Genomic DNA, 21,516 nt, shown 5'->3' on the forward strand with positions numbered 1-21,516 from the left:
ATGGTTATAGACATTTGGGTTTATATGACAGTCTCTTAAGAATTTGGTTAGTGTCAGTCAAACCCTCTGAGCTAAAACAGCTCTAGGTACCCTGACAAAGTCAAGTTCAGAGACTTGCAAAGCTCATCACCAGAAGTTATACCACCCATGGTATTGCCAGCCTGTGAGCTTTGCATGAACAACCAACCAGTCTCCCTCACTGATACATCTACCATGTTGACCTAAGAATAGTTTTGAAACTGGAAATGGGTCTATGCTATGATGAAAATAGAAACTCTAACTAATGCAATATCAACCAACTAGTTCTCATACTAAGTTGAGAATTGCTTCAATTTTCCATTGTTATTTTGCTCCTCCATGCTTGTTGTGAAACTAGCAGTCAAATCTCCAACAGTAGCCAATGTTCACCCAGTTGTACAGACATCAGATGACCATGTAAGAGTAGGCCTTGTCCAATCTGGGGAGACCAGTAAAGACAGAGTAATGCAGAGCCGAACTGGAATAACCAGGTCTCCAAGTGCTTAGGAATTACGTGGCTGATACCTGATCAATCCAACCTTCTGTCCCCTTCCTCTCATTCGCCCACCAAATACACCAGTCAACTCTGTTAGGTTCTGCATTTTTTCTTTTTGTATCAGGGATATGAAAGGCTAAATGTATAGTCCACACATTGGAAACAACTCCTGAGAGGGTCTGTTGCTATTTTAAGCATTTTACAGGCACTGTTTACAATGCCTGGCAACACTATGCCATCGGGAGTCTTGATGCACAGGAAGAGAACGCAAATTGTGAACCAGGAGCATTTTATGGTTTTGCTTATACAGTTTTAAAGAAACAGTAACATTCAGCTGTTAGTTGTTCCCCAAGGTTGCGCAGAGTGTGGTTCTCATGGGATCACTCTAGTCACGCAAGGATCTAGTCATCACATGGAGGCCTGCTAATGTGTAAATACTACCTCACACCATGACAGGTAGGCAGGCATCGGTTATGAGAATCATACACATTTTTGAGTATGTCGTTACTTCATAGTTTCAAAATTAAACACAGAATTTCTATCACAGATTATGCCAAATAAACATCACCCATTTTTTTAACCAAAACAGTGCTTACAAGCAGGGGCAGATTATCCATTAGGCAAGGTACACCCGGTGCTTACCTTGCTTACCACATCATCTGTAGTGAACATGATCTACTTTCAAAAGATCACAGCCACTGAAAACTCTCTGGAGTACAGTTCTACTCATGGGGTCACCATGAGTCATAATGGACTTCCCAGCAACTGGCACTCATTATAATTGTTCACTACAGATTAATAAGTAAGCACAAGTAAGCCCATGCTTATCTTGTTTACTGGGTCATCTGCCCGTTAGGGACTGTAAATTTAAAAAGAGGCTTTGATTCTGTAGGAAGGTACTGTGGGGTTAGGAGAGAGACAGATGCCAGCTATACCTAGAAGCGGAATCCTAGATGTGGTGAAAAAATATAGAATTGTTCACTACAAATGATCTGGTAAGCAAGGTAAACACTGTGCTTACCTTGCCTATTGGATAATCTGCCCTGCTTACAAGTGTTTTTGTTTGCTTGTTTGTTTGTTTTTGGAGAAAGTATACACAGCCAAAGATACACCATTTCAACAACTTCTACGTGTACAGTTCAGTGACATTGATTACATTCTTCAAGTTGTGCTGCCAATCTTACTATCCTTTTCCAAATTATTCTACCACCATTATCTTAAACTCACAGTTCCCAACATGATGAACATAACTGATGTCACTGAACTGTACATGTAAGAAATGATGAAATGGCAAATATTTTGTATATATATTTTTTTACTACAATAAAGTGTTTTGGGGAACGATTTTATTTTTAGCATTTATTTTCTTAATCAAAAGTTTACAAGTTTTTAGCAGGGTAAAAATGGCTTAATGTAATATATGAAACTATACAGGAATGGCTACAGAATCATCAAAAGGGACCGCAAATAGCATAGGTCAGAGAACACTCAGCAAAGCGAAGAAGGAATGGGAAGCGACAGAATGAAGCATCTTGGAGCTAATAAACCAGAAGCCCAAAGCAGGAATCTTAACCAGCTACGATCACCACGCAAAAGCACAACTCGGGGAATATGTGTTAGGACTGGGAATACTTCCTGAAACATAGTCATGATCCTCATACAAACACAGCATGATACTGCTGATGCGAAAATGCCTTTCATACTCATTGGTATCAACAAGTCACAAGGAAAGGCTTTGGGCAGACTTTGCTCATGCATTTTGAACTCTATTATTTAATCACAGATAACATCTGGTCCTCCCTGAAGATTTCATTCATTGTATTGGGGTGGTACAAATAGTTAAACGCTCAGCTACTAACCAAAGGTTGGTGGTTTGAATCCACCCAGATGGTGCCTCAAAAGAAAGTCCTGGTGATCTACTTCAAAAAGATCATAGCCATTGAAAATCCTATGGACCACAGTTCTACTCTCAAACACATGGGGTCACCATAAGATGTAATCGACTCCACAGCAACTGGTACTCATTACATATTATGTCTCTAGATTCACAAAGCCTGGATTCAAATCCTGACCCCACACTTACTAGCTGTATGACCTTGACCAAGTTGCCTGAAATAGAAACAATGGTCCTACCTCACAGAGTTATTGTCAGGAGTAAATAGTTAATACATGTAAAGTGGTTAGAACAGTGTCTGGCACTGTTTTCATTATTATTACTGTCTTAGAAGAAAAGATTGCTCAGTATGATTATAATCATTTAGATAAATTAATAAGATGCATTGATATTTCATTAATAATTATTAAGCTTCCTAGAACAGTGTGTGTTATGTGAAACACAACCAGTTTAACAAGAAAGAACATAAGGATAATGATTTAGTGACATAATTTTAAGGCTGTTTACTATTTTTTAGTCAAAGTATTTTATGGCATAATTCAAAGACAAGAGCAATAATATTTCCACCATTTGGAGGTCTACAAATGTATTGTTTCTTCGGCTAAGAATCTGTTTTCCATCAGCTCTTGAAGGCTTGTGTAAATGGAAGTGGATTCTATTAGATTTCAAGAATGTTACCTTTTACATCTTCTGACACTGAACAAATTATTATAAGTTTACACCTTTGCTTCATTATTTCCAACCGACCAAACAACCTGTTGCCGTCAAGTTGACTCCAACTCATAGCACTCATAGCAGCCCTACAGGACAGAGAACTGCCCCATAGGGTTTCCCGAGCTGTAATCTTCACGGAAGCAGATTACCACATCTTTCTCCTGCAGAGAGGGTTGATGAGTTTGAACTGCCAACCTTTTGTTAGCAACCGAGCTCTTAACCACTGCACCACCAAGGCTCCTCTTCATTACTGACTCTCCTATATATCTTCTTTTCTGATTTTTTTTTTTTTCAGTTTGGGAGAAAATTACTAATTTAGTCTTAAAGATTTGTAGCTCTTCCTCCACCGGCTTCAGACTTAGTAGGGGAACGCAGGTAGTAAACACAGTGTTTTTGAAATTATTTTTCATTACTCAGAGAGTTTCAAATGTGGCTATTCCTATTTCTTTGTTGCTATTGCTACTGGAGCAAAAACATAATGTTTACATTTCCTTAGTATATTGCTTTAGCTTCTAAATTGTATCATGCAAAAATATCTAGGATTCCTTGTTCTTTACCAAAACCAAATCAAACCCACTGCCATCATGTCGATTCCGACTGAGGACAATCCCACGTGTTCCCGAGTAGAACTTCTCCAGAGGGTTTTCAAGTCAGAATCGACTCGACAGCAAGTTTTTTTTTTTTTTTAATCTTTACGTAAGCAGATCACCAGGCCTTTCTTCCACAGCATCACTGGGAGGGTTCAAACCACCAACCTTTAGGTTAATAGTCAAACACAAATCTTTTGCACCAGGCCTCAAGAACCACAAAGCAACTGTCAGCCCTTCCTCCACCCCTTGATCCCCACCTTCACACCCACATCTAACAAGGCCTTCGAACCTGTTCCATCAAAGTCAGAACTCATGCTGAAAATCTGCATTTCTAACAAGATCCCAGGAAATGATACAAGAATCACCTGGGCATCTTGTTAAACTGTAGATTCTGATTCAGTATATCTGGGGTAAAAATGCAAATTATCAGCGGGGGTTCGAATGGGAATGAACCTGTTCGAAGCCCTGCATCTAACCTCCCAAACCCATCCAAATCACACCTGAATAAACCTGGGCACGTGGCACTCCTAAAGTTATCATCTCCTGCTAAAACATGTTTTGGGGAAAAATTAGTTACCAATTAATTAGCAAACTAAAGAAACCCAGATAAGGAACAAGTTTTATACTGTCTGGCCTCCTGAAATGAAAGGGCCTACAGAAATAACAACTCCTAGCAATCCTGTAGGACAGAGTAGAACTGCCCCATAGGGTTTCCAAGGCTGTAAATGTTTACGGAAGCAGACTGCCACATACTTCTCCCAAGGAGCGGCTGGTGGTTTTGAATCTCCAATCTTTTGGTTAGCAGCTGAGCACTTAACCACTTCGCCACCAGAGCTCCCGCGGAAATAATAGTATTCTGAATCATTAGTTAATTTTATGCTTAGTCTCATTAGCTCCTAAATGATGCTGCAAAATGTTATCTTATTCCAAAAAAACCAAACCCACTGCCATTGAGTCGATTCCAACTCATAGTGACCCTAGAGGACAGAGTAGAACTACCCCATAGAGTTTCCAAGTAGCAGCTGGTAGATTCGAACTGCGGACATTTTGGTTAGTAGCCAAGCTCTTAACCACTGCACCACCATGGTCCTGTTGTCTTATTAGGAATGTTAAAAGATCAATACTAAAAACCTACCTTTATTGTGCTAACCAAAGCTTATCTGGGGCCAGGATGATATATTGTAAAACACATTGAGGGAGGGGTCAGCAGACCTGGGTCTTGGTTCAAATCTAGTTCTAGCCTGCTGTGGGATCTTGAGCAAGCTACTTCACCTCTCTGGGTCCCAGTTCCCTCTAACTACAGAGGAGGTGGGGTGGGGGAGCAGGGCGGGGGAGATGCCTTGACTGGAAGGCCTCTAAAGTCCTGGCAGCTCTAACTGGAGAACCATGAAAATCAAATCACCAGGCTCACGTTAGCCAAGGCAAACAAATGACTTGTTCTTCCCAGCTTTTAGACAGATGAAAGCTTTTGTTTCCTCAACAAGGCAGGGCTGTCATAAATAAAGATTTTTTCATGATTATGTACTTATCAGTCTGACCCCATGGGTCATTCTCCTCAGTCTCGGAGAGCGGTGGGTGGTGGGTGAAGTTCCACAATGGACACGGGATGGGGACGATGATGAGGACACCTCCTTGGGTGGCTGGAGGCTTTACTGAAGACTCCCCACTCACTGCACATTCTGGTGTTTTCTCCAGAGCCTGAACCCAAATCTGCCTGTTCTCAATTATTATCAGATACAAAGAAACAGGCAGTCTATATTTAATATAGGCGCAGTGATTAAGCGTTTGGCCGCTAATCGAAAGGTCAGCAGTTCAAATCCACCAGCCCGCTCCTTGGAGACCCTATGGGGCAGGTTTACTCTGTCCTATAGGGTCGCTCTGAGTCGGAAATGACTCAACGGCAACGGGTTTGGTTTGGTTTTGGGTTCACTCAAGTTACTGACGAACACAGAAGTCAGAAAACCTAAGCTGCATTATTTGGAAAATGATAGCTATAATACGCTATCATATTGCATTATAACAGTACTATAATACTACTTTAGAAAGAAAGGGGAGGATGATCTCCTTTGCTATTTTCTCTTATTAAATCCCCTCCTTCTTAATATTCTAATGTTCCCATACCAATAACTTAAGGTTGTTAGGAGTGGTTCAGAGCCTTTATACAAAAATCATATCAAATATCAAACAGATATGCTACTGTTTGGTCAACAGGCACGATTTAGGAAGCTTTAAATAGAAAAAAATAAGACTTCTAATTCAGGCCCCACTAATTCAGAATGAGAGGGAATGCAAAGCACCCTTCAGCCTGGTGCAGTCTGGATCGCCCAACTGCAGCTTGCTAAACAACTGCAAAGACTGGAGACGAACCGTTTAAGCCATTTAAGTACATGAACTATCTTCACACTCTTCAACAAAGCTGCCCTGTGTGTAATCTCTACCATTCAGATAACAATTAGAAACAAGTCATATCTGTCTACCAAGCAGGTCTATCGAGACTAGCTATTAGTAACTAGTGATAATACATATTACTAACATACCTGCCCTTCATTTCAAATATCTCATAATTCATTCTTTATTTCAAGATGGTCTTCTGAGTAAATTTCTTTTTTTTTTTTAACTGAACATTTTCATCTGTACACGGTGAGATCTTAAAAGGTGCTTACCTCGGAATCTTTGGCCTGTTGATTACGAAGGACTATCAGGTTGTACAGGATTCTGTCGTCATCTGCCTCCGTGTGCGACACATCATGAGGCATACTCCACAAATTCTTTTCATCATCCCTCACCAGAGTTGCCCCAAATGAGGAATATGGATTGTTACCACTGTTGAAGAGGATAATTAATAACAGACATCTTACTTTGATTTTAAGGTTTTTCTTATCCATAAAACCAAATATTAACCAGCAAAAAAAGCCTGCCAGAAACTGCTCTATACCAATGTAAATTTGTCTTATCCTGCTAGAAAAGGGTAGTCAACAAACCATCACCTCCTAATTTAAATCTCAAAAAGTCTCTTGGCTGCAGGTGGATGGTTATTGTTGTTAGGTACCATGTATTTGGTTCCCTGGTGGTGTAGTGGTTAAGAGCTACAGCTGGTAACCAGAAGGGCAGCAGTTCATAATCCACCATCTGCTCCTTGGAAACCCTATGGGTCAGTTCTGGCCTGCTCTATAGGGCACATAACAACAGTCTGTTCCCAACTCACAGTGAAACACTACCCAGTCCTGCACAGTCGTTGCTATGTTCGAGCCCATTGTTGCAGCCACTGTGTAAATCCACTTGTTGAGGGTCTTCCTCTTTCTGGCTGACCCCCCCTACTCATTGTCGCTATGAGTCGGAATCAACTCAACCGCAACGGGTTTGGTTTATTTTTTGGTTTGTTGTCTACTGTACTAAGCATAATATCTTTCTCCAGGGACGGGTCCCTCCTGGTAACACGTCCAAAGTACATGAGACGAAGTCTCGTCATCCTCGCTTCTAAGGCGCGCTCCGGTTGTACGTCTTTCAAGACAGATTTGTTTGTTCTTCTGGCAGCTGCCTGGAGGGACCCTGGTGGCATAGTGCTTAAGTGCTGTAGCTACTAACCAAAAGGTCGGCAGCTTGAATCCACCAGGCGCTGCTTGGATACTCTATGAAGCAGTTCTACTCTGCCCTTTAGGGTCACTATGAGTCAGAATTGACTCTATGGCAACAGGTTTGGGTTTTTTTGGTTTTTAAGCCAGAAGTAAAGTGATATCAGTTGATCTCAGTACAGGGGGAAGGCAGGGTTCAATTAGTCATGTTAAGATTTGCCAGTGGTTGATCTTTTATATTTCTTCCTCGTCTTCTCTTTATAAGCCCCACTGTATCTACCTTCTTCAAGCCATTTGCTTTTTCTGGAATCAAAATGGTCTCCCTATATGCATACAGAATTTCTGCTAAAATAAACGTTATGTTCAAATTTCAGTGAGTTTTAATTACTTTTAACACCACTATGATATTAAGAAAAGGATAAGGCTTTTATAATATATACCTATATACATATCTTTATACCAAAAATGTTTGAATTGTCTTTAATAAGTAAGCATAACACAACAGAACAATTAAAAAAAAAAAGAGATCACTTTAAAAAGAGCAGAGGAAGGATGTAACCAGACACCCAGGCAGAGCTAATCACTACAGTTAACTACTAAATTCAGCACTGAGTACCCCAGCAGCTAAGACAAAAAAGAAATCCAGTGGGGAGTAGAATTCTTGTGTGATTAAAAGAAGAAAACAATTAACATGAAGAGATAAACTTTTTATTGTCTCTACATTCAAGGAAACACAGTAAATTAAGAGAACGGTATGTATTATCTATCAAATTCCTTATACTAAGAAAATTAAGTAATAAATATGCATATTCAAATAATTTCAACAAACAATGCAGGATGTTGAATAAGAATTTCAGTAGCCCCGTTTTGTATACTGTCATGATTTATCCCTTATAAGGTGGTACTAGAGTTTGGACTTATGGAGGAGATTAGTGGCAGAGCATCATACCCAGGACATGCCTGGACTTGGCCCCATTTAATTTCTGTGGGACTTGACAGGTAGGGCATGATGGGACAACTCACTTCATCTAATAATACGTATTCAGCACAGACTATATGTTAATCACAGGGCTCAGTAAAATGGTGAGCGAAACAGACATGATCCCCGTCCTTGGATCTCACTAGAGTCTACAGAGGGAAATGCCTTAATGAGCAATCACATGAATAAATAATTAAAGACTGTGGTAAGTGCCATAAAACGGGAGTTCAGGGAGCTGTGAGAGCATATGCAAGATATCCATTGCCTTCAAGTTGATTCCAACTCACAGTGACCCTATAGGACAGAGTAGAACTGCCCCATAGGGTTTCCCAGGAGCGGCTGGTGGATTCAAACTGCCAACCTTTTGGTTAGCAGCTTAGCTCTTAACCACTGCGACACTAGGTTCCATATGCAAGATGATGATGGAAAATCCTAGCAGGGGAGGGTGTCATGTAGGTGTCGTAAATACTGGATGCTTGAGCTTTAAATTGAAAGACAAGAACAGAGTTCCAGGCAAAGTAAACAGCACACTCAAAGGCCCTGGGATAGGAAGAAGACAGGTATGTGCATTACAAGAAAGGGGGCACTAGCCAGAGAGTGAAAGGGAACCTAGGGAGGTAGGTGGGCAGATCCGCATGACTTTGTAGACCACGTTTTCTAACATTCTCCTATCGTGGTCTTTATTCCTAAGAGCAAGGCAAGGCACAGAAGGGTTTTAAGCAGGACTGTGACATGACATGAACAGTATTAACATCTTTAAAAGATCTGTCTAGGTAAAGGGTAGAAAATGCTTTCACAAGGTCAAGAGTGGGTTCAGTAGATTCATTAAGATGCAACTGAGGTAACTCAGGTGAGAGGTAATAGGTATCAGGATCAGAATGATGGTGTGGAGCTGAAGAAAAGTGACTCAAGAGTATGTAGAATTAGGGGGATTTGGTCATGGACTCAACGTGAGGGCGGGGAGGGGACAGCAAGTGGGGACGAGAATAGGAGGAGTCAAGGACTACCTCAAGCTCTCTGGCTTGTGCACCTGGGTGGTAAACGATGTCATTCGTTGAGGCAAAGCTAGAATGCCCCATGGTCATGAGGTACCAAACACAACTGCAGATGTGACATGAGGGCATGGCAATTGAGAACAGACAGAAGACACTCAGGTAAGCAAACAGCAACTGGGAAGGAGGGATAAGAGTAACTGACAGGTGTACGGAAGGTAATGTTGAGATACGGACAGATGTGAGATACTCAGAAGTTGGTGCTAAGGAAATCTCTCAACAAGAAGCAAAGTACAAGTTGCCAGACGGGGGATCAGCAGCAGGAAACCATCATGTGTTCTGAAGTCCTAGTGTCAGGCGCCTTGGGTCCACTGTGGGGAGGAGTGGAGGGACAGAAGGGCAGGACTCCCCTGGCAGGGAGCCCACAAACAAATCACAACCAAAACAGCTACTCTATGACTTACATGTTAGAGCTACAAGGAAGATTTCTTCAGGGTATATAGGAAGTTCTATTGCTAAATAAATTAATACATAATTTTAAACATTTCTAAATACTAGTTAAGAGTATGAGCTAGGGAAATCACAGTGAGAATGGAAATGAGAAGACTGATTCCAGCAGCATTTGAGGGGGAGAAATTGCAGCCTCTGGTGACGAACCACATACAGAGGTGGGAGCAAGAGAAGTCAAGATGATTCTGTGAAGGGTGAAGTCTTTAAGTGGGACATGCAGGGAGACTGCCAAGCTGACCTGGATGAGCCTGCAGGAGGTTCAGAGACATGTCAAGGATCTGGGCTTAGGAGTGAGGACAGGGCTGGAGATCTAGATTTTGGAGAAATGCACATGCCGTCACCAGGGAAACCCTGGGATCAGAGAAATGGTGGAGAACGGGGCGTGAGGAAAGACCTTAGGGGAATAGCTATCCTTAAGGAGCAGGTGTGGAGAGGAGAAAGAAGACTTGAGAACAGGTAAGAATCAAGGAAGAGAGAACACTGGAATGAAGAGGAATGTGAAAGACCAGGTAGAGACACTGGAGAGCCATCAATATCAAGAAGGGCATTGACTCCAATTTCTTTTCGCCCAACGAGCTTCTGCGGATACTCCACCACTCCATTTATACAGAGCTTTAACCAAGGGCTTCCCCATTTCCTACCTCGGGCTATACAATCATCTGAGGTAGGCGGGGGGGAACAGTATCCCACTTTGCAGATAGAGACATGAACACAAGAGTTGCTTGAGTTCTCTGGGGTCAGGCAGCCAGCTGACGGTCCTCCCAGCAGGAGGTCCCTAATGGCTCTTCTCCAAGCAGCCACAAGTCCTAAGACTTGATACCCAAAAACTGTGACAAGGACACACCCACAAACGGAGTAGCTCAGATAACTACATGCGAGAAAGACTCCCTGTACAAACTCATACATTCCCCTGGGTCTTCTCCAAGGGAAAGCACCCCCTCGGGTCATCCAAACCCCAAGGGCCCAGCTTTCACCAAGAGCTTCACCAGGACCTGCAGCCACAGCTGCTGACACTACAGTAAATGTACCTTCCCGGGCAGCGAAACCCCAGTACTTTCCTGAAACCGGTCTTTTCTTTTTCCCCAAATCTGTTTCATTTTTATAACTTTTGTCTCTTCAACAAGTTGATAAATTCCTCAAGGGCAGGGACTGTATCTACTATTTCTTTTACAATCCCCGCATCACAGCTGCTTTCAAAGTACTTGTGGAATGCAAAAAACTGAGCTGTGATCCCAATCTGCTAAAAGAAATCCTACACATAATTCATTGTTCTGACCTTTTTAAAACTGCCCTAAAGCAGAAGGTTTAGAAATTAGCCAGTATCTACCTGAATAAATCCAAAACCAAACCCGCTGCCATCCAGTTGATTCCGACTCCTAGTGACCCTATATTTTTTATTCTACCTGAATAAACAGTAATATTATTTTGACCAGGAATGTAGCCACCTTTTACTTTACTACGTCACAATTTCTTTTCCTGTTTTGAGAAGATTATCTCAGCTGTTTGCCTAGCCAGTCCCCTGCCTTCACAACCCCTCTGTCTCTCTTTCTCTGTTATTCACACACATACACACACACACACACACCCATAACTCCAAAACAAACAAACAAACAAACAAAAAATCCGTTGCAATCGAGTTGATTCCAACTCATAGGGACCCTACAGGACAGAATAGAACTACCCCACAGGGTTTCCAAGGAGTGGCTGGTGGATTCGAACTGCCGACCATTTGGTTAGCAGCTGTCATGGATTGAATTATGTCCCCCAAAAAATGTGTGTATCAATTTGGCTGGGTCATGATTCCCAGTACTGTATGATTGTGTACCATTTTGTAATCTGATGTGATTTCCTTATGTGTTATAAACTCTATCACTATGATGTAATAAGATGGATTAGCGGCAGTTATACTGATGAGGTCTACAAGACTGGATAGTGTCTTAAGCCAATCTCTTTTGAGATACAAAAGAAAGAAGTGAGCAGAGTCACATGAGAACCTCACACCACCAAGAAAGCAGTGCCAGGAGCAGAGCGCTACCTTTGGACCTGAGGTTCCTGTGCTGAGATGCTCCCAGACCAAGGGAAGATGGATGCATCACAAGGACCTTCCTCCAGAGCCGACAGGGAAAGCCTTCCCCTGGAGCTGACGCCCTGAATTTGGACTTGTAACCTACTGGACTGTGAGAGAATAAATTTCTCTTTGTTGAAGCTATCCACTTGTATTTCTGTTATAGCAGCACTAGATGACCAAGACAGCAGACAAGCTCTTAACCACAGCACCACCAGTCAATGTAAAACACTACTCGCTCATCCTAAATCTACAAACTGGAATGAAGCTCTACAGGAAAATCAATGCCCGGTCTGCTTAGAAATGCCTATGTCTCCAAATAGGTGTCTCCTGAGTTCCTCCAACCTCCAGCCCTGCCCTAATTAGAGCCTCTGACTCTGCCTAGTGACTGATATTTGGGGGAACAACATAAAACAGAGAAGAGAACTGTGTTAGTCATCTAGTGCTGCTCTAACAGAAATACTATAAGTGGATGGCTTCAGCAAAGAGAAGTTTATTCTCTGACAGTCCAGAAGGCTACAAGTCCAAATTCAGGGCATAACCTCCAAGGGAACGCTTTCTCTCTCTGTTGGCTCTGCAGGAAGGTCCTTGTGATGTGTCAGTCCTCCCTTGGTCTGGGAGCATCTTAGCGCAGGAACCTCAGGTCCAAAGGACACGCTCTGCTCCTGGCACTGCTTTCTTGGTGATGTGAGGTTCCCATGTGTCTCTACTCGCTTCTCTCTCTTATATGTCAAAAGAGACTGGATTAAGACATTATCTAATCTTGTAAACGTCATCAGTGTAACTGCCACTAATCTATCCTTATTCGATCACAGTGATTGAATTAACAACACATAAGGAAATCACATCAGATTATACAAAATCATACAATACTGGGAATCACGACCTAGCCAAGTGGACAGATATTTTTGAGGACACAATTCAATCCATGACAAGAACCAACAGCTTCTGCCTCTGGAAGAGCCTCCTGCCACCCTCCTAAGCCTGGACTCTGACCTGCAGTTGCCATCAAGTCGGTTCTGATTCATGGCAACCCCATGTGTGGCAGAGTAGAACTGTGTCCATAGGGTTTTGAATGACTGATTTTTCAAAAGTAGATCACCAGGCCTTTCTTCCCAGGTCCCTCTGGGTGAGCTTGAACCTCCAACCTTTTGGTTAGCAGCTAAGCATGTTAACCGTTTGTACCACCCAGGCACCAGATTTATATTTATACATATTTATGTCTGTAGTGTAGTCTCCTCCATGCTGCTTCCATTGCCTCCCTCAACTTGGACCTATTCATTAGCGTTACAAGTCAGATTTCTTTGGGGCACAGGTAAGGTTAGGTTCTGCTGTGAAATAAATAATTGAATTGATCATGTTCAAAGTTTCAGAATTCCAGTGGAGGTAAACATAAATGAGGGTGTGAGCTCATTCAGAAGTATCAGAAGAATCTGTCAGGCCCAGCCTAGCTCACAGGGTCCCAGGTGCTGTGCTCTGGCATGCTAGTTCTTGCTCCTGTTACTCCTGCACCACTACCTGGTCAAGGCAGCAATTAACTTGGTTATCAAATGTTGGACCCTCAGGGAGGAGAGACTAGAAAAGAGAAAGCCTAAAGCAAATAGATGGAAAAGCAGCTGTGGACCCAAGACTGTGAGTGCTCTGAAACCTGTTGCCATCAAGTAGGTTCTCATTCATGGCGACTCCATGTATTAGAGAGCAGAACTACTCCACAGGGTTTTCTTGGCTGTAATCTTGACAGAAGCAGATTGACAGGCCTTTCTTTTGTAGCTCTGCTGGGTGGGTTTGAACCACCAGACTTTTAGGTTGATAGTTGAGTGCAGCCCGTTTGTACCACCCAAGGGTCTTCAAGGGGCTCTGAGGCGTGTGTAAGGAGAATTCAGTGTAAGGTCCCAAGATCTGACCCAGAAGCCCTGGGAGAACAACAGAGTGCAGGAAGGGGCACTGGGACAGGGGCCTCACATCTCCTCCCTCCCCCATAAATGATTTCTAAAAGGTTCTCAGGAAATGAGAGCAGCTGTTTTGCCCCTCACCACCATCTGCTGATGATAAATATTTTATTCACCTCAGGCACTTGAGAGGTTGCTCTGATGTTACATACCAAGCTGAAGCTGCCTTTACTCCCAAAAGGTAAGATGAGAAATGTCTCCAGTTCCACCTCTAATCCCATCTAGGGGCAAAAAATCACAAGGTTTAGAAATACTTGACTCCCTGCCTGGGACAAGGGTTGCAATGTGCTAGTTAGCATTAAAGTTATTTACTGAGAGTTCCCCACAATACCTCCATACTAACAACGTTCCTGGGTAAAAGATTTTGGAAGGCCCCACAAAACATCATGTGCACTGGCTGGCTGCTGACACCAGGAGTTCCAGGGACTTTACTGCTGTCCCCACAGGTCATGTGTCAGTGAGCACTGGTTTAAGACCAAAACTCCAAAAACAGTGAAGAGATAAAATCTCCAATACAGAGTCACCAGAGGTCCAGAAAAACAGACATCAAGAAGGCTATCTGTGCCACCTCTTAACTATTCAAGGCCTTCCCATCTGATTCCCCATTAGGAACTGGCCTGTCTATTGGCCCCCTTTCTTCTAGATCTTTCCCTTCCTCCCTTTGTAGAAAACTCCTTGTGAAAGGCAGGTGAATCTAAGATCCTCTCCTTTTCCTTCCCTCCCTCCCTTTTCCCCTGCCTTTTGCTCAGTGATGTATCTCAAATCCTTGGAACACTGCCTGGCACACAGTGGATGCTCAATAAATATTTGCTGAATTAATGAACTGTTATTTCCCAAGGTCACAGGGCTCTGACTGGTAGAAACAAGGCTGGAATCCCAGTCTTCAAGCTCAGAGACAAACTCTTAATATTTTTAAGCTGTTTAAATTTATGAAGATGGGGCTCAAAGTCTTGACGGAGGAAGTAGATAACAAATACATATGTTTATGTCAAGTGACGATCAGGGCTATGAAGAAATACAGGGTGGTGGAAGGGACAGAGCAAGGCGAGGGGGAGACTCTTTCAAACAGGATGGTGAGGAAAGAAGTTTCCAATAACGTAACTTTGAGCAGAGACCTGAATGAAATGAGAAAGTTATCCATGCACATAACTGGAGGAAGAATGTTCTAGGCAGGCAGGGCAGAAAGTGCAATGGCCCTGAGACAGAAGCATGCCTGGTGTATCTGAGGGACCCAGAGAAGGCCAGTATGGCTGAAGGATGAGCAATTCCATCTTATGTGCTAACTTTAAAATCTAAACCATGCATAATAATCCAAAAGTCCACCAATAACAGATTGGGAGAACAAAATGGCACATTATATAAGTAATGAGAACCACAAACTACAACTACGCAAAACAACGTGGATGAATCTTACAAACTTGAGCAAATGAAGCAAGTCGTACATGAACACACACAGTTTAATCCCAATCACCTAAAGTTTAAAAAGAGGCAAAATAAAAGTACATTTTTAAGATGCACACTAAGTGGTAAAACTATGCAGAAAAGCAAGGAAAAGACTATACAAAAATCTAGATACAACCAGGGCAGGGCCATGGGGCTGGCAATAGCTATCTCATGCCCTGGATGGTGGTTACATGAGTATTCTCTTTATAATCATTCCTTATAATGTAATATATAATACTTTTATACATTTTCAGTCTCTGATATCACACACACACACACACACAAGCTTTGAAAAGTCAAAGAAAAAATCTAAGTGAGAGGCAATTCCAAAAGCTCTTATCACCTGTCGGACACAGGCAGTATAGGGATTCTTGTTAAATGTCTTTAAATACACACTGTTTAACCAAAATTAATTACTAAAAGAGCACAAAAGAGTAGAGTGCCTGGTAGACAACTGGCACAAACCAGATACTTGGTAACCAGACTATACAGGACTTCAACCACTAACAGAATACCCAACATTAGACAAGGTCACTTCAAGATATCTAGAGACTAAGAAGTTCCAGGAAACCCAGACCACATGATGTGCAAGAGAAAGAACTTTCATCTTCTCAAAAACTTACAATGTCACCAAGACTGACTAACGCAAGTCGCACAAAGAGAAGAGGGATGCTGTGGGTTGCCTGAGAAGAAAATCTTTAAAAGTCACCCTTATTAATTCTGAACAGCTGACTTCTTGCTAAAAGCGTTTGTCTCCTTATTGGACCTGAAGACATTTTGCCCTGTCGTGGGAACAGCACCATGATCCTCCCCTATCTCTCTGCTGCCTTTCAAAAAGGTGAAAGTACAAGCCCTGTCTCTTAGTTACCTAGTGCTGCTATAATAGAAATACCACAAGTGGCTGGCTTTAACAAAGAGAAATTTACTCTCTCACAGTCTTGTAGGTGACAAGTCCAAATTCAGGGCATCAGCTCCAGGGGAAGGCTTTCTCTCTCTGTTGGCTCTGGAGCTCTGGAGGAAGGTCTTTGTCATCAATCTTCCCCTAGCTGAGGAGCTTCTCAGCACAGGGACCCTGGGTCCAAAGGATACACTATGTTCCTGGCTCTTGTTTTCTTAGTGGTACAAGGTCCCCGTCTCTCTGCTGTCTTCTCTCTTTTGTATCTCAAAAGAGACTGGCTTAAAACACAACCTAATCTTGTAGATTGAGTCCTGCCTCATTAACATAACTGCCACTAACCCCATCTCGTCAACACCATAGAGACAGGATTTATAACACACAGGAAAACCACACCAGATGACAATATGGTAGACAATACTGGGAATCAGCCTAGCCAAATTGATACACATACTTTTGGGGGACACAATTCAATCCATATCACCCTGGAATGGGATTCTCCTGGCCAGGAGCACCTTCTTTCAAAAGGAGTCCTTTGTGCCTTTGCAGACACTTCCTGTGAACCACTGTCTGGCCCCAGGTGACCGGCTTTGGAAACTGCAGGTTTCTGCAAGAAGGTCCCAAAAGAGGTACGTCAGCGCTGCACAACCTGCTCAGAAACGTGGCCTGGGGAAACACAGCAGCAAGTGATGGGAAAACAGCACTGGTTCAGAGTCAGACCACCTGGGTTCCACTCTGAGAGATCTCACGGACACATTAACATTATTAAAAGTTCCATCCAAGAGTAGAACATAATTTGATCAGCTTACAGGTCATGTGAGACCACACTGCGAAATGGAAAACTCTGTACAAATACCAAAGATTACTGTGCTTCTAGAGTTGGTAGTGACTCCCTTCTAAGTCTTGAACCCTCCCTTACTCCCTACCCGTCCTTCCCACTGGCACCTGGTTTCACTAACCTTGATATGGAAAAACAGGTTCAGTGTTTATGAGCCCCAACCAGTTGCTGTTTAGTCAACCCTGATTCATGGCAACCCTATGTGTGTCAGAGTACAACTGTGCTACATGGGTTTTCAATGGCTTATTTTTCAGAGGTAGATTGCCAGGCCTTTCTTCATAGGTACCTCTGGGTGGACTCGAACCTCCAACCTTTTGGTTAGCAGTTGAGCACATTAACTGTCTGCAGCACCCAGGGACTCCTTCTGGATCCCAGCCTGTAACAATTCAGGGAAAGTCTCGTCCTTCAAACACAATGTCTATCACAAACCACAAAAGCAGTCAGCTACATGCCTCGCTATGTACTAAGAGGGCTCTGCTCTGTCTATGGCATTGAAATATAATAAAATTCAAATCACAGCTCTGCCATTTCCTGTCTGGGTGTCTCTGAGCAAGTTACTGAAGCTCTCTGTGCCTCAGTTTCTTCAACTGTCAAGCAACGATTATAACAGCAATTAATTCATAGGATTATGGTGAGCATTTATTTAAGAGACATCAAGCACTTTACAACAGTGCCTAGTACACATACAACCTGTGGAGAATTGGAAAAGCTAGGGCAGGGATGATAAATGTTAGGGATGCTTTCCTCTCCAATTTCAGCTGCATGGTGGAGCATACTGAGCCATTATTTTTATGACCTGTGGTCAGGAAATTCTATTTTGTTTCCCACATGCCCAGACACAGATCAATTCCTTTTTAGAAAGGCCCCTTGTGTGGGCATAAAACAATCATCAAAAGCAAACTGAGATTTTATTTTATTTTTATTTTCTAATGGGAATTCTGGAGTCCCTGGGTGGCAGAAATGGTCAAGTGTTCAGTTACTAACCAAAACGGTGGTACAAATCCACCCCGCGGCATCTTGGAAGAAAGGTCTGGCAACCTACTTCCAAAAGATCACAGTTTTGAAAACCCTACGGAGCATAATTCTACTCTGACACACATAGGGCCACCACGAGTCAGAACTGACTCCATGTCAACTGGTTTTTTAAAATGGGAATTCCAGGCACTAGAGCAAAATAAAACACTGATGGTACTGTTCTCCGTTCATTGCCCACAGATATGTGCACAAATTCTGTTAGCATGAATGGAAGCTGCAGGTGGGCACTGAGAAGAGCAGAGAACAAAATAGATTTGAAAGCTCATTATACAGTTCACTTAGTTAGCTTCAGAAAGAGCCAAGAGTAAAAACTTAACATGGCTGTTAATGCTTTCCTTTGATTCTTCTGTTGCTTTTAAACAACTGGATAGTCATAATGTTCATCAGTTATTAACAACCAATAAAATTAAAACCAAAAAACCAAACCATTGTCACTGAGTTGATTCGACTCATAGCAACCCTATAGGACAAAGAAGAACTGCCCCGTAAGGCTTCCAAGGCTGAAATCTTTACAGAAGCAGACTGCCACTTCTTTCTCCCCAGGAATGGCTGATGTGTTTGAACCACTGACCTTTCAGTTAGCAGCAGAGCCCTTAACCACTGCGCCACCAGGGCTCCTTCAATAAAAATTAGAGAGTAAGAATTTTACTTCCCTGAAAAAGTTCAAAGGAACCCATGTAAAAGATGCCTTAGCGCAGGGACATTTATACCTCAGCTCTTTCACATTCCATTTCTGTCTCTCCCAGGCCTCTGATGTCTGAAGTGGATATTATATGGCAGTAAACTCTATGGTGACAGAGGAGACAGGCATCTCTCTGCTTAAAGGTATGCAGACGTGCCTTCAGAATCATATAATTTCTAGGGCCATGACTTAGGAAATAAAAATTGACATCTTCTGGATATGCATATAAGGAATGTGACCCAGCTGGAGCAACAAGGACACGTCAAACTGGGCCCTGAGCTATAAAAACAAAAGCTAAAACAATCTTAGAAAATACCTTTGCAGGAAATCTTTCACACAAATAAGATACTTAGATAAAGCACGTTAAGATCCACCTATTTTCCACTCTTATCTTCTTCCCTTGTTGTTCTTAGGTGCCATCAAGTCGGTTCCAACTCATAGCAATCCCACATACAAGAGAATGAAACATGACCCAGTCCTGTACCACCCTCACAATTGTTATGCTTGAGATCATTGTTGCAGCCACTGTGTCATTCTATCTCGTTGAGGGTCCTTCTCTTTTTCGCTCACCCTCTACTCTACCAAGCATGATGTCCTTCTCCAGGGACTGGTCCCTCTTGATAACATGTCCAAAGTACCTGAGAAGTCTCATCATCCTCCCTTCTAAGGAGTATTCTGGCTGTACTTCTTCCAAGACAATTTGTTCATTCTTCTGGCAGTTCATGATATATTCAATATTCCTCGCCAACACGATAATTCAAAGCCGTCGATTCTTCTTCGGTCTTCCTTATTCGTTATCTGGCTTTCACATGCATACGAGGTGATTGAAAATACTATGGCTTGATCAGGCACACCTTAGTCCTCAAGGTGATATCTTTGCTTTTTAGCACAGAGCCCTGGTGGTGCAGTGGTTAAGAGCCCAGCTGCTAACCAAAAGGTCAGCAGTTTGAATCCACCAACTGCTCCCTGGAAACCCTATGAGGCAGTTCTACTCTATCCTATAGGGCTGCATGAGTCAGAATCGACTTGATGGCAACTGGTTTGGCTTGGTTTTTGGTTTTGCAGTGGGAGGACTAAAACTGAAGTTCAGATGCCCTTCCAAAACAACAACTGGCCTCCTCCTTTGGATGAGTGACTCAAAAACGTACAATCTAGATATCTTGCTTGCTATTTGTTACAATCTTTGTCTCTTTATTAATCTATATTAATTAATTTTCTTTCGATTCAGAACGATGTTGATTGTTTAGTTACCTTGTTATTTGTTAGAAGAATAGATACTTGGAATGAAAATGCTTTTGTCCAATTATCACAATCTGTAGCAAGTACTGGTAATTTTACACAATGTTGGATTCGTCATCAGAACCCTCTTCTGCTAAGGAAAACTCTGACCCTTTAGCATCCCCTGTGTTAAATTATATTTGATTCCACCTCCTACTTTAAACTCTAGTAAAGTGTTATCCCAAGCCATTAGAGTTAAATTATGGACTTCTCAATTTTTAACCGAAACACCTTCAATACCATGCTTTAATATCACTCAGATCCAGTTAAATGATCACTTGTGTGACACGCAGTTACTTCAAAGATATCCTCGTTAGCCTTGTAATAAGGATGGATATTTTATACAATTATATCAACACCCTCCTAGAGATTTAGGTAATTGGTATAAAGAGTGCTGTAACTAGTTGAAATTGCAAGCCATAATCAGTTACCTCGTCCTCATGCTTACAATGATGAATGTTGGAAAAATCTTACTTAAATAGAATTACAACTAGGAAGACTACATGTCTGTGATAATTCTCTAATGGAAACTTGGTTGTCACATGTAAATTTTTCTACACCTTCTGTTTCTTCCAGACAGACTTTTCTTTGCTCCTTATGAATATGTGTTCTTGTGTGGTAGATCTAATTATTCTGGTCTAGATGATCCTATTTCAACTGACAGTGCATTTACGTAGGCAATTCTTTGTTTAGATTCCTGGCAAATGTATGGACAATGTACTTTGGGAACTTTAGGATTATCTTTAGATATTCATAGTGATAATGCTAGTAAATATTGGAAAAGTGATGTTAAATTGTTACATATTATAAAATAAGAGAAGAAAACTCGTTGGTCCAACATTCAGGGTGGAGTTAGTAATTTCTAAGAGCTTTAATTCCTACCTTATGGTATAGCTGAACTAGAAAAATCTTTGAGGAATTTATCAATCACTATGAGACAAATAGCCAACAAAGTTGCTAATGGAAAGGAAGCACAATCAGACCTGATTATCCAAAGTTGCTAATGGAAAGGAAGCACAATCAGACCTGATTATCCAAAGTGGTATTAGATAACAGAATAGCCTTAGATTTTTTATTAGCCCAAGAACGTGGAGTCTGTCCTGTAGCAAATATCTCTTGTTGCACTGGGATAAGTAACAAAGGAGAAGTAGAACCAGATATACACAGAATTAGGCAGCAAGCCACTTGGTTACATGCTATAACACCCTTACAAACACCAGATTTATTTGGTTGGTTACCCTCAGGGATAAGTATGTGGGCTAGATCATTATTGCAAGGAACAGCAATATTTTTAGTCTGTATCCTGATAGTATTGTTGTTGTTGTTGTCATTGTTAGGTGCCATCGAGTTGGTTTCAACTCATAGCAACCTTACGTACAACAGAATGAAACAGTTCTGCGCCATCCTCAAAATCTTTGATATGCTTGAGTACACTGCTGCAGCCACTGTTGTCAATCTATCTCTTTGAGGGTCTTCTTCTTTTTCGACAGCCCTGTAGTCTATCAAGCATGATGTCCTTTTCCAGTGACTGGTCCCTCCTGATAAAATGTCCAAAGTACGTGAGAC

The 21,516-nt window shown here is 42.0% G+C and overlaps 1 protein-coding gene across 1 annotated transcript in view; it reads right to left on the reverse strand.

Moving 5' to 3' along the window:
• Window positions 1–21,516, reverse strand: part of MREG (melanoregulin) — an 80,047-nt gene that overhangs the window by 44,869 nt on the left and 13,662 nt on the right. Inside the window, exon 2 of the mRNA XM_004376294.3 lies at window positions 6,376–6,535. Within this exon, the coding sequence (XP_004376351.1) occupies window positions 6,376–6,535 (160 nt within the window). The remainder of the gene's footprint in view (window positions 1–6,375; window positions 6,536–21,516) is intronic.

This window comes from Trichechus manatus, unplaced genomic scaffold (assembly GCF_000243295.1).
Source record: "Trichechus manatus latirostris isolate Lorelei unplaced genomic scaffold, TriManLat1.0 scaffold00041, whole genome shotgun sequence".
Lineage (NCBI taxonomy): Eukaryota > Metazoa > Chordata > Mammalia > Sirenia > Trichechidae > Trichechus > Trichechus manatus.